The 12,673-nt window shown below is 40.5% G+C and overlaps 1 protein-coding gene across 1 annotated transcript; it reads left to right on the top strand.

Annotated features, from left to right (window-relative positions):
• The first annotated feature begins 260 nt into the window (after window positions 1–260).
• On the top strand, window positions 261–11,514 carry e2f1 (E2F transcription factor 1). Its single transcript, XM_028583951.1, has 7 exons — window positions 261–1,698; window positions 2,036–2,135; window positions 3,239–3,458; window positions 3,769–3,921; window positions 4,078–4,192; window positions 4,291–4,573; window positions 7,645–11,514. The coding sequence occupies exons 1-7, from the start codon at window positions 1,447–1,449 to the stop codon at window positions 7,884–7,886; spliced, it is 1,365 nt and encodes a 454-aa protein (XP_028439752.1). The 5' UTR covers window positions 261–1,446; the 3' UTR covers window positions 7,887–11,514.
• Window positions 11,515–12,673: the final 1,159 nt, after the last annotated feature.

Below are 12,673 nucleotides of genomic sequence, written 5' to 3'. Positions count from 1 at the left end.
AAGTGTAAGCAATTGTAGCCTACGTTCATTTCATAGACTGTAAATATTAGGTTAATTTCGTGTAACGTTAAGATAACAACACGAACGTGACGCTGGTACGTTTAATTTGTGGAACTTGAACGCACCTTCAGGTCGATGAATCTGCACTCGATAAAATAACAGACGATAGTTTACACCAATCAAAGACCGTCCGGTCCCGCCCTCCAGGAAGTGCAGCTTTTCGACCAATGGTAACAGTCGGTTTGAAGCACGTGCCGGTTTCGCGGCAAAAAAGATTTCGCGCGAAAACCGTCCGAGCCTTGTTTAGATGTAGATCAGCTGGGACAATAACAACAATAATAGCCGATAACGGGGTCGGACGGGGTCGCAGGGGGCTTTTATAAATGGACCGCGCCCGGTGTGAGCAACTGACGGACCAGCAACTGCTGTTTTAAAGGATTCGCGTGATTTCACCGGTTTATTTCCTTATATTTCCAGTTTTGTCAGAGTGCTTCCTGCGTGCCCCAACAAAACGAGGGGGTTGAAAAATTGCGGCTAATAACTCAGCTAGCATGCTAATCTGTCCTATATTTTTAAATGTAACGATATCGCTTCATACTCCGCTGAACTAACTGCCGCTTTATTACACATATTCTCAAAAATGCTTTTAAGTTATGGTAATGTATTTAGCATTGTGGATATTTTATTTCGATAGCTCACTCCTGGAAATGCTGCTATAAAGTTTTGATAGCCATTTAACTGAGCCCCGTCTTAGCTGTAAATATAAATAATATTGTTTTATACACTTAGATAGCTAGTTTCTCGGCTGCACCGGGTTGTTTGTTAACTTGTGTCCGTCTTTGTTGTCAGGACATAAGCTAGCTCGTTAGCAGTGTTGGTAGTTGTGTTAAGGGCAGTGTGGCCAGGCCTCGCGGCTGTACTGTACTACCAGGAGAGATGAAAACAAAAGATTAGCTTGCTCCCTTGCTAGCTCGCTAACCAACAGCGTTAATTTCTGCCACGGCCAATTTGCGACTCTTCTTTGATCATATATCAGCGGCTGAGCCTCAAGGCGCAGAGTTGGTATGCGTTTAGCAATATTGTTTTCTCTGCCAAATTAGCTTTTTGGCAGAAAAGCCTGTCTTGCTGTTTCTCCACCAGCCTAAAATAATGTTACAGCAGTTAGCTCACAATAGGTTATCATATATGTTTAAGTAATGTTGTTAATCAGAATGCATTTGTAGTAGATTGTTTATAAGCAATAAGATGGACAATAGAGAAAGGGGAACTTTTTAAAGAAATGTTCAAGCTGCCTATGAACACCTACAGGCAAACTTTTAGAAGGTTTCATTATTGTTCCTTAAATTAAAGTACAGAAAATCCAAGTGGGTGTTGATACTGAAACTGCAACATCTTAGTTTGCGACCCCTTAAGTCCAGTTGAAGGGGTACTCAGTGACACACTGCAATGTCAGAGACTCTGATAACAGGGCAGACATCGGAGGATCTGTTGGCTGACTTTGAGACTTTGCTGAACTCTGGGACTATTGACCTGGGTGGGGACCATCAGATAGTGATCATCACCAGCCCCAGCAATGAGGGACTGCACCCAGCCGCGGCCCCCACCAGCACAGGGGAAATCCTGCTGTTTGCCACGCCACAGGGCCCTGTTGATGTGGGGATCCAGGACAAGAGACGACCGGCTCTGGGAAGACCTCCGGTGAGGAGAGAGAGGGGGGGGATGTGTGGGATAAAGGGGAGAGACAGGGGTCAAAGAAAGAAAAGTGTGTAAGGGGGGGGGGGGGGAGCGATAAGAAGTGGTTAGCAAAAGAGTTCACCAGCATATTATGTTGAAATGTTTACATAAACATGCTTCTGCCTGCGTGACTGAACTGTATAAGTCCATCCACCTGTTGCTTTACGACGTTTTGCTTTTCATTCAGTAGCCTTTACTTTCCTCTTCTTAATACATAATTGGTACACAATTGTAACAACATGTAGTGTATAATTATGGTAGTTTTGACAATGTGTGTGTTTTTCTACGACCATTTCTTCAGGTAAAGAGAAAGTTGGACCTGGATAGTGACCATCAGTATGTCAGCACCACTCGACCGTCCATAGGCCCAGCACCACCCTCCACACCTGCCCCTCCCAGAGGTACACACACACACACACACACACACACACACACACACACACACACACACACACACACACACACACACACACACACACAAACACAGCTCATTCTGATGATTTTTCTTTCATTGTTACCTAAAATTCACAGCAGAAGCAACACGTCAGCTGCACATGGCCACTACATCCATCCAATCCATACAAACTCTGACTTTTGCTATAGCCATCATTGTCCTAAAAACAGCTGTCCTTTTATAAGCACAGACAACAGCCTGCCAACCTGTCTTTGTCTTTACCAGGCAGGCTAGTATCAGAAAAAATTAAAACTATTGTCCTGCTAAAATGACAAAAACATTCATACGGGAAGACAATGGCTGTTATTTATTGATTGATTTATGTTGTGTTCTCACTCCTATTGTACTTGATCAATAGCTTTGAATGGTTGCTTATTGGAGTTACGTTCACTACATGCACAACAAACAGAAAATAAAATGTATTTGGAGTGTTAAAGACGAACATTTTTTTTTGTTCTTAATTTACACTCTTATTGTAGTCATTGTACTTTCGCTGCGTAACAAACTACAAATGGCATGTCTTAAATGATACTCCAGTCTGAAGTTATATGTCCATTATGCTTTGGTGGCAGACAAAAATAACATGTTTAATTAAGCCATAAACTGGCATCAGAGCTCACATAATTTGTCCCATAATAACATTTAAAAAAGTCAAAATTACATTACAGCGACAACCCAACACAAAACTGGGGCATTTGGTTTAAGTCATGGGTAAATGAGCATCATGCTTGAGTAATTCAAAACAGGATGTTACACGACATTACTGTTGTGTCATATTGGTTTGAGAGAGAAAGGGAATTTTTTTTGTTGGGTGGGTGGGATTGTTAAATTATATTGGAATAAACTGGTTTGAAGTATTAAAAAATTTCATTGGGTAAAGAGGACAAATCAATAATCCTTCAGTTAGGAGAGATGTGATGCTCTTTTTCACTGCTGCCTCAGTCTTTGCTGTAGGCCAACAAGGGTGTAGTTTTACAAGGAAATAAATTATCCAGTGTGGTTAAAAGCAGAATATTTAAACCCATGTGTTCCCTTTCCCTTTCTCTCCAGTTCCTCGAACCACGACGGAGAAGTCACGCTATGACACTTCCTTGAACCTGACCACCAAGCGCTTCCTGGACCTGTTGTCCCAGTCGGCTGACGGCGTGGTGGATCTGAACTGGGCTTCGCAGGTCCTGGATGTCCAGAAGAGACGCATCTACGACATAACCAACGTCCTGGAGGGAATCCAGCTCATCTCCAAGAAGTCCAAGAACAACATCCAATGGCTGTGTGTATAAGAAAACCTAGACTGTGTTACCAGACTGAATTATACTATTGTGAGGAAACCGGTGAATGGTTGCAGCAGTAAAGCAGAAGAGTATAGATAAAGAATAAATATGAAAACATAAACAGTAGCAACACTAACACATAATAAGCGCAATATAATACTGTAAATAAAATCTGAAAACCTGAATTACAGTCCATACGCAGGATGTGCCTTATTACAGCAGTCACATATAAAAAGTGGCTGGAATGTTGTGTTTGGAGTCCACAAACCTCAATTTATTAAATTTTTCCGTGCTGTCTTCGCCCTGCAGTGGTAACCGAGTTGATGCGGCATTGGTTGCCCGCCATAAGGAGTTGCAGAGGGAGGTGTGTGACCTCACAGAGGCGGAGGAGCAGCTGGACGAGCTCATTTCCAAATGCAACCTGCAGCTCAGACTGCTCACAGAGGACCCACAGAACAAGAAATATCCTTTTGACCCGTTTTAGTAACTTGTTAAATTTTGCCAGCTGGCATAGATGGCAAAGCTTTTGTAAGACATTGTTGCATTCCTGGAGTCTGCCAGTCTTAGAATGACACCACTTGCTGCTGTATTGAATTCCTTCATGGTTGAGTCCATCACGTTGGGCTACGTGCGCTGCCAGGACTTAAGAAATTCATTTGATTCCCCGGACCAGCTGGTCATGGTGATCCGAGCTCCACCAGAGACCCAGATGCAAGTTTCAGAACCCAGCCAGGTACGGGCCTTGAATTTCATTAGCGTTTTGAAACGTGTTTATCGCAACGTTGTGAGGTTTTCACCTGACGACGGTTTGTAATTGTCTGCATCTCCCAGGGTTACCAGGTGTCGTTGAAGAGCACGCGGGGTCCAATTGACGTCTTCCTCTGTCCAGAGGACAGTTCCGGCGTCTGCAGCCCCGTGACAGGAAGTAGTCCCTCTAAACCCAATGCTGACCCCTCCCTGGTGCCTCCTCCCACAAAACCCACCGACCAATCACAAGCCAGAACGTCCACAACAGCCCTGGAAGAGGGTTTATCATCGCCAGCGTCCACGTCATCCACAGTGACCGCAACCTCCCAGCAGGACCCGTCATCACTGGTGTTAGGTGGGGACACAGGTGAGTGCTCACATTAGTCAGTAATCGTATTGAAATTCCTCAATTAAAAATGTTTTTAAGTCAACATGAATTCATGTCTGTTACAATGAATTCATGATGTAAAAAAGTATCAGTAGAGACTGCTTAAGCCACTCCTGCTGCATAATCCACTTCAAACATTCATAGCTTTACCAGAATGCAGCTAAATATACTTAAATCATGAAAGAGTTGACAGTCTTCTGCAGTAATGGGAGCAATGCAGTCCTGAGTGAAATCCCATAATACTAAAAGCTAAAAGGAGGTAGATAGTGTGCACATTGAACCCCACTTTGGAACAGGCCAAAAACGGAAAAAAAACGAGAAATAAGAGACTGCCCCAGTTTTTCAACAAGCTCACATAGTGTTGGTTATGTACAATTAGTAAATGTAACATTTGTCATTTGGGATAACCCATTGTGCTGTTAAGTTTGTATTTAGGTCTGGGTCCAAATTTGATTTTCAATTTTGGAATTCGAATATTTTTCGAATGTTTTTTTTTTTAACGTGCAGGCTGAAATTTACTGTGGTGTTTTATTGGTATTAAGCTGCTGGCGTATTAATGGTGGTGGTGTTTTTCAGGCAATTTGATAAACGCGAATGCTCTAGTGAGCCGTTTGCTGAGCATTCATTCACAAACACTAAGTCGGTCGTCACTTGTCAGACAGTCCAGCAAAAACGCAGGTCTTTCTATTTATTTTAAAGTTAAGTCCGATTCAACTTTTGGAGAAAAGCAACCTTGACGTCAACCTGCGGTGGGAAATCACGTAACCGGAGGTCAGACGCCTCTGTTTGTATTGAGGCGTGCGAGTCCCGTTAACATTACTGTAAACTGGAAACATCACTGCCACTACAGTTTTAAACACTATGAAGGGAAAAAAAAAGAAACACATGCACTAAACTGTGTCCTGCAACAACAAAGCAAATCGCTTCAACTCTCGCTTTCTCTTCAGTTTTTCTATAAAGCCCCATTGAATTGAGAGGGACAGAGAGATTATTTACAAAAGTGTGTGACGACCGATTTCATTTATCTAATAGCACATAAAAAAGTACATTAACAGAGCAATATTAATAATAGCACTATATGCAAGGGAGGCCATAAGCCTAAAAGGCTTATCAAGGGTCTCCCCAAGTCTCCAACTACTCCTTCCCCAGTTGTTGGCGACCCTGACTACTGATGCGTCAGACCCATTTCTCGACATGGGTGGCAAAGCCAAGTCAACGCGGGTTAACCCTTTCAAACACAAAGTCAACCCTGGTTGAGCCCTCGGTGTGAAAGGGGTATTAGAAAGAGGAAGCTAGTTACCCTAGCTTGAAGCAGTGATTCCCAGTCTACATTATTATTATTTTAACACCTGCTGAGTTTTGTACAGCTCCTGTACACTCAGTGTTGTTTGTCCCACGTTGTACGAAGGAGCGGGACTAGTAAGCATTTGCTGTCTTTTTTGTTTCGTGGGTCTAGTTTTGTGGCGACGGCAAATGACCCGATAGCCAAAACTCATATCAGCGACAGGTTGTCCTGTAACCTCAGCACTTTGTACGTTACCCAGTGATTCACAACACAGTTTCCCAGTAAGCCACAGCAGTGAGTGAGCTTGCACAATACAATACAGGGGCGGATTAAGGTGGTCAGGGGCCCCTACGCTGTTCTTTGTGTGAGCCCCCTTAATCATTGTGCTTTACTGGAAAAATGTATTTCGTGCCATACATGGTCCACACGCAAATAAGGTGAACTGGCATACACACACATTGAGACAGCCAACACTAGAGTGTTCTTTATATTCCTTCCAAAATTACAGACAAAACACAAATACAAACAAGCTTAAGGCCCAGTGCTTACAATCAGCCTTTTAATTATTTAATTACAGGCGCACATGGTTTGTTTGGTTTGTTCCTCAGCGCAGAAGGTCCGGGGTTCGGGTCCAACCTGTGGCTGTTTTCCTGCATGTCTTCCTCTCCTCTCTCCCCGTTCAAATCTCGGCTTTCCTATCTAGTAAAGGCAGAAATGCCCAATAAATAAAGAAACCCTTGCATCACAACCAAAACTAACCTCAACAGAGATGTAAGTGGAAAGAATACCAGATATTACCCTCTGCCTCCACAGCCCCAAAACAATTACACTGGAAATGTAACTATAAACAGCAATGCTCTGTGATGCAGCTATCACGTGCCACGTATTGCATGATAAATGTGAGCTGGTCAGTGTGCGTAATGTCAGGAGTGGAATCAACACTGATCAAAAAGTACTTTCAACTTTTTTAATTTGACTGATTATCTCTGCGAGGACCTGTTCCCCCATCAGTTCAATAAATCCTAGGCATGTTGTTTGTTTGTTTGTTTATTGTCCCCGTGGGGAAATTAGGTTGCAGCAGAAACCAAATCACAAGGCACTTTAACAACATTAAGAAAAAAAGAAAAGACAAAAAATAAACAATAAAAGACCGTAACATGTAAACATTACTACTCATAGACCAGGGCACTCATGCATAAGGGGAGGGGAAAGGGGGTGTGTGGGTTGAGTATGGTTCCAGACCAGCTGGATAAACAATAACAAAAATAATATAGATGAATGAATAAAAACCTTATTACCGTACAGGACCTTCATTAACTTTTGGATGTTGTCAATGAGAGGTATGATGGCATTCCCTTTCCAGCATTGACATATTTTTCTGTATGCGCTTTCAAAAAGGGATCAAACTCGCTGATAACTTCCAGCACACCCATATAGTTCCCATATAGTTGCCCAAAAACTTCACTATGTCCCCTAAGCTGTAGTCCTTGCTCTGCTAAAAACTTCTCGTTCCAATATTCACATTCATTTCCAAATAGTTTTTTTTTGTTTTGAATCTATCCGCCCACGATCTGCACAGCGCTTAACATACACGAGCATTTTTTTTTTTTTAAATAACGTGTTGCTGTGGTACATACATGTGGTACTGTCCCAAACACAAAATGGATGATGCAGAATCTGTTGATATTTGTGTGTTTAATTTGTTGATCAAAATCCAGCAACAACAAATGGTACTGTGGACCACTAATTTTACTTTCTAAAACAGAATCGCTCCTGGGAGGCGACCCCTTCTCCAACCTCGGAGACATGCCCGATTTTGACCTCTCACCCCTCTCCTCGGCGGACTTCCTGAGTGGAGATGGCCTTCTTCTCCCACTGGATGGTTTTATCAATCTGTCCCCCCCACATAGTCACGACTACCACTTTGGACTGGAGGACCATGAAGGCATCAGTGAACTGTTTGATTGTGACTTTGGTGACCTATCGCATGTTTTGGGGGACAGTTAGTGGGCGTCCAGATTTCGGACATTTCCTCTGTTCCCTGGGGCTTCTAAAAGAGGCCTTGAAATCAAAATGTTGGGGGCAAAAAAAAAAATCAATTTTAATTTTTTACTTGTGCAGTGTGGGAAAATGTTTTGTGTAGTAATTGCCTGTGATGCTCAAAATGCCACCCTAACTACAACATCTCAGTCCCCAAAACTGTACAGCACATTATTAGCACTTCTCTTTGGCCATTTAAGTCTTAGATCCAGACTTTAGCTTTAGTATAGCTATTTAAATTATTTATATGAATGTTATTTTGATATTTTGTACAAAGTGCATTTTTTTTGTTGCTATTGATAATGTTTTATCCAAGTGCAGGTGTTTGTGTGTAGAGTATGGACTCATGGGGCTGGTTTCCTTAACACTGATTAGCTTACATGCTACTAATTCATAATGCTGGTTTTTAGACACCTCAGTCTGCAGTGTTTTCTCCAAAGGGGAAAGGTTTGCATCCCACTGCTGTGCTGCGTCAATGAAATAGCATTATGAGGAGTGCAGATTCAGTGCTGAGCTGTCAAAAAACGTCTCGGAGCTGCGGCGCAGTTTCACACTTTCAGTAGTTTTCCCCACAATGACCGAGGTCATTATAAGCACAAAAGTAAAGGCTTCTCCATGAATAATTTGTTTTATCTAAAACACTGGAATCCTAACAGAATGGTTTCTCTAATGTCACTGTGTCTGACAGTGACACTCAAGGTATCATTGCCAACTTTTAATGACTAGATTTGTAGATTTGCACATGTTTTACTGTCTCCGAACGTGAATTAACAAGGATTTGTAATAAATAGCTAATTAGCAATTTTTAATTGCCCTCGAAACCCACTGACCAACAGATGGGCTGTCTTTACAAGGCTGTAAATATTTATGTGGAAAATGAACACAAACAAGAACTTAAATGCTTTTGGGGAGCTTGACTCTCATCTTTCTTCAAATAAATGGTAGCGTAAAGGGTTACCATGACATTTTGAATTTTAATAACCGTTCTTCGAAAGACATTTCCAAAGGTAGAGACTCCACAGTGTGACCAATAATGTAGGTTTGAAGGAAAAATAAGCAATTCCAATCTGAAAGGTCCAGATGTATTTTGTCGGTGTGCAGGAAACCAGGTGATGATAGTCTGCTACAGGTTTGCTAGTGATGAAAAACTAATACTGAATATGTTCTCTATTAGTTAGCTAGGCGTTTAGCCATAGTCTCAGGTGTTCGGAGCAGAGTAAAGTCTTAAATCAATGTTTTTGATGCAAACATGTATGAGAGTGGAAATGTTTTGGATGCATTTCGTGGGTCTTGTGTAGGTTGGTAATAGGTTTTACAGGTTTAGAAAATTCTGGAAGACAGTGCATGCTTTTTGCTTTTTGTTTTTAGCCAAGGGTTCAAGTGAGAAAAGTTGGTAGACTAATGCTCCCAAAACCACCCAACTGTTGTTGTCATGCGGAGAAGCTCCAAGCAGGTCCGAAGCCCAGACACACAGTTAAAGAAGTTCAATAGATCCGCACGGACCATACACGCATAATTGCATGTTTTAAAAAGCATTCAGTGTGTGTGTGTTTTTTTTTTTTTTTTTTTTAAAGCTGCATCTTTTCTTTTAGCAGTATAAGTGGTGTAGAGCAGTGATGACTTTAGAAAAGGGTTAAGTGGAAGGGATGGACTTTTTGATAGGAATTCAAAACAGGGACATGCTGTTGTTCATTATATGCACTTCAGATCAGTTGAGAAAGTTAATGTTCATGCCTTAAATCAATGACCTCTACCAGGTAAAGGGAGGTACCTGGGATATCTTATCTCAGCCCCAAAAGGATCAATTCCTTGTTTTTCTACGATAGTCACATCAGGCTCTGTCTTCACGTACTACAAACGTGCATGCCTTGCTCCTTTGGGAACCACATTGATTTTCAGTTTAAATAAGCAGCAATAACAAAGACATTTTTACATCATGCACTCAGAGTATGAGATGAAAAACTGTCCTACTACGTGTCATGTATTGTCTTAGTTAGCAATGTCTGCGTCAAACTTTTTGCGTCAAAGTTATGTAAGCTAAAGTATTGGGTTTTAATTTGTCTGTGTGTGTGTGTGTGTGTGGGTGCATGTGTGTTGAAAATACAAATTGTTTTGTTGAATTTCATATTTATTTAAGAAAAAAAGGGGTCAATAGAAAAAATGGTACACTTGGTACATTCATTTCCTGGCAGTGACTTTACACCTATTCCATCACCAAAGAGGTTGTGATAATAATAAGAGGCAACGCTCACGTTGTTGGAGTGTCGCCTCTTACTATTATAACCTCTTTGCTTTTACTTGGTAAATCCAAGCAAGTCATTTGTTGATAAATGTGTCCTTCCGTGGTGAAAAGAAGTGTTTTATTTGTAAATGAGCTTCTCGTCAGTAGCACATTTATATTTAGAGATTTTTTTTAATTTCCCTTATATAGAATATATTTCCCCGTCTTACCTGTTGTCCTTCTGCAACCTTTGCGTTGGCTTATGATGCAACAAAAAAAATTCAGGAATACATTTATTTGTCGTTTTGACTGAACCGACTAATGTGTGTAATTCTTCATACCTTCTTTAGTCACGGCCTTCTCTCCCAAATCAGTTTAGATGATGGATATTTCCATGTTGCAGGCAACCTAGCTAATCTAAGGTTGTACATGTATCGTAGTGTAGCCTTCGGGTGCCTCAAACTGTCATGTGAGTGTGTGAATACTTTATAACTACAGCCATCTTTTGTTTCCTTTATCTTCAGGTCTGTGGAAACCATAATATAATGCGTAATTTAAACAGCTTCTGAACATGTTTCAACTGACAGCGGTGTTACAAGCCACTAAAATGTTAGGCTCCTTTAGTCACCCTTAGAATGTATATGGCATTTTTTTGTCTTTCTCTGCGTTTAACTTCCAAACTGAGCGACATTGTTGTTGAATGTCAGCAGTTCATGTTGTCAACCTGTCATATGTTGCATCGTGTTTCTGTTCTCTGCAGGACAAATGCAGTGCCTTGTTAAGGTAGAATCTTAATTGTTAATTAAATGTCAAATCAGGATTTTGTTTCGTGTGCAGCCGTGGTGAAAGAATGCAGTGTTTTCAGGTGTTTTGTGTGGTCTTTGTAGCATTTTGTTTGAAAAAGTTTAAGTGAAGATAAGCACCAGGGTTGAAATCAAATCACCTTCAGTTAATTTTTTTATTTTATTTTTAAACTCGTTATAAGAAAACTATATAAGATTGTAGGAATCAAAGCACGAATGAATTCAGTTTTATACAAAGGTGACTTTTCATGTGTTGAGGTCACTGCGGGGTACAAAAAAGTTTTAAAAGTGCAATCTGCTATATAATTGTGGTTTAACAGACCTAAAGTGAATTGACTTCAACCCTGATTCAGTCGCTGTTCAAAGTGCTTTTAAGAGAAACTGTAGCTTATCCAGCAACTTAACAATCAATCAGTTTTTTTGTGTGTTTTCTACAAAAAAATGTTTGTCTCTACATACTGGGTAAAACAAATACAGATTTGTACTTGTGAATTATTAATGAGCCCCGAATATGCCCTTTTGTATCAAATTTTCTTTGACAAAAATAAAAAAATTAACTATTTTGCTTTGACCCATTTGCACCACATCTGGTCTTTCTGTTTTACAAAAGTGAATCTAACACCAAAAATGCAGTATCCCATTTAGTCATTTGCATTTTTACAGTTCATGTTCAAGTTTATTGTTGTCTGCAAAGAAACCACCAGGAACCATTAGCATCAGGCTGCAATTGGTTGTCCAGCAGTCAGTAATGATTTCTTTTGTCTTACTGACTTTGAACATTATTGCACCACCTCACTCAGTTAAAAAAAAAATTATATTTGAGGAACTATACTACACACTATCTTATAATTATCATTATTTGAAAAAAAAAGAAGGGCTGAGACTGAGATTATAATTCAAAGAAATAACCTGAACAAAAATGCATTTAGAGGTCAGAAACTCCATTTCCAGTGGTGTTCATCATATACTAGTTAGTACAGTCTCATCTGTGCAGCTAGAGGGAGCCCTTCATCAAAGACTGCATAGAGTCACTCAGTGTATTTTTTGGCTAATAAATCAATTTAAATGTCGTTCTGTTGAGTTTTGGTGGGTAAAAAGAGCTAACACAGTAGACCGTTGTCACCTTAAAGTCCTTGAAAACTCTTTAATTGTCAATATGTTGCAGCGTTTGTTTAAGCAATACAAAAACCATAAGGTAAAAACAAGTTGTAACATGGAACTTTCGTCTGTTTCTCTTTTCAGTGCCTCATTGGATCCTGGTTGTCATTCTCTTAGTCAATTGCCACATCTTTCTCTAGAAAGTTGTAACATATAACTTTCGCCTGTTGTTAGGGTGGTATTCATTTCCTCATCTTTTCATCTCTGTTTCTCTTTTCAGTGAGTCAGCGGATCCTGGTTGTCATTCTCTTAGTCACTTGCCACATCTTTCTCTAGAAAGATGCCCACACCCACCAGCATCTTTCTTGAAGAAAGGGCACTGGTTGATGTGGACTGGGTATGCATGGGGTGTTGTTTCCTAATAAAAGTGCCAGACTGAATCATCATGCTATCTACATGCCTTGGTGCTTTGAGAACCACATTGATTTTCAGTTTAAATAAGGTGCAATAACAAAGACATTTTTACATCATGCACTCTGAGTATGAGATGAAAAACTGTCCTGCTAAGTGTCATGTATTGTCTTAGTTAGCAATGTCTGCATCAAACTTTTTTTCTTGTTCTAAGTTATGTA

This window comes from Perca flavescens, chromosome 7 (assembly GCF_004354835.1).
Source record: "Perca flavescens isolate YP-PL-M2 chromosome 7, PFLA_1.0, whole genome shotgun sequence".
NCBI lineage: Eukaryota > Metazoa > Chordata > Actinopteri > Perciformes > Percidae > Perca > Perca flavescens.
The sequence above is the reverse complement of the archived record's forward strand: the minus strand, read 5'-3'. Positions and strand labels throughout refer to the sequence as shown.

Excerpts from the sequence above, each read along its gene's own strand:
- e2f1 (XM_028583951.1), top strand. The coding sequence starts at position 1,447 with ATGTCAGAGACTCTGATAACAGGGCAGACATCGGAGGATCTGTTGGCT. Across the intron at positions 1,699-2,035 it reads CGGCTCTGGGAAGACCTCCG|GTAAAGAGAAAGTTGGACCT; the intron begins GTGAGGAGAGAG and ends CCATTTCTTCAG. Across the intron at positions 3,922-4,077 it reads GAGGACCCACAGAACAAGAA|GTTGGGCTACGTGCGCTGCC; the intron begins ATATCCTTTTGA and ends TGAGTCCATCAC.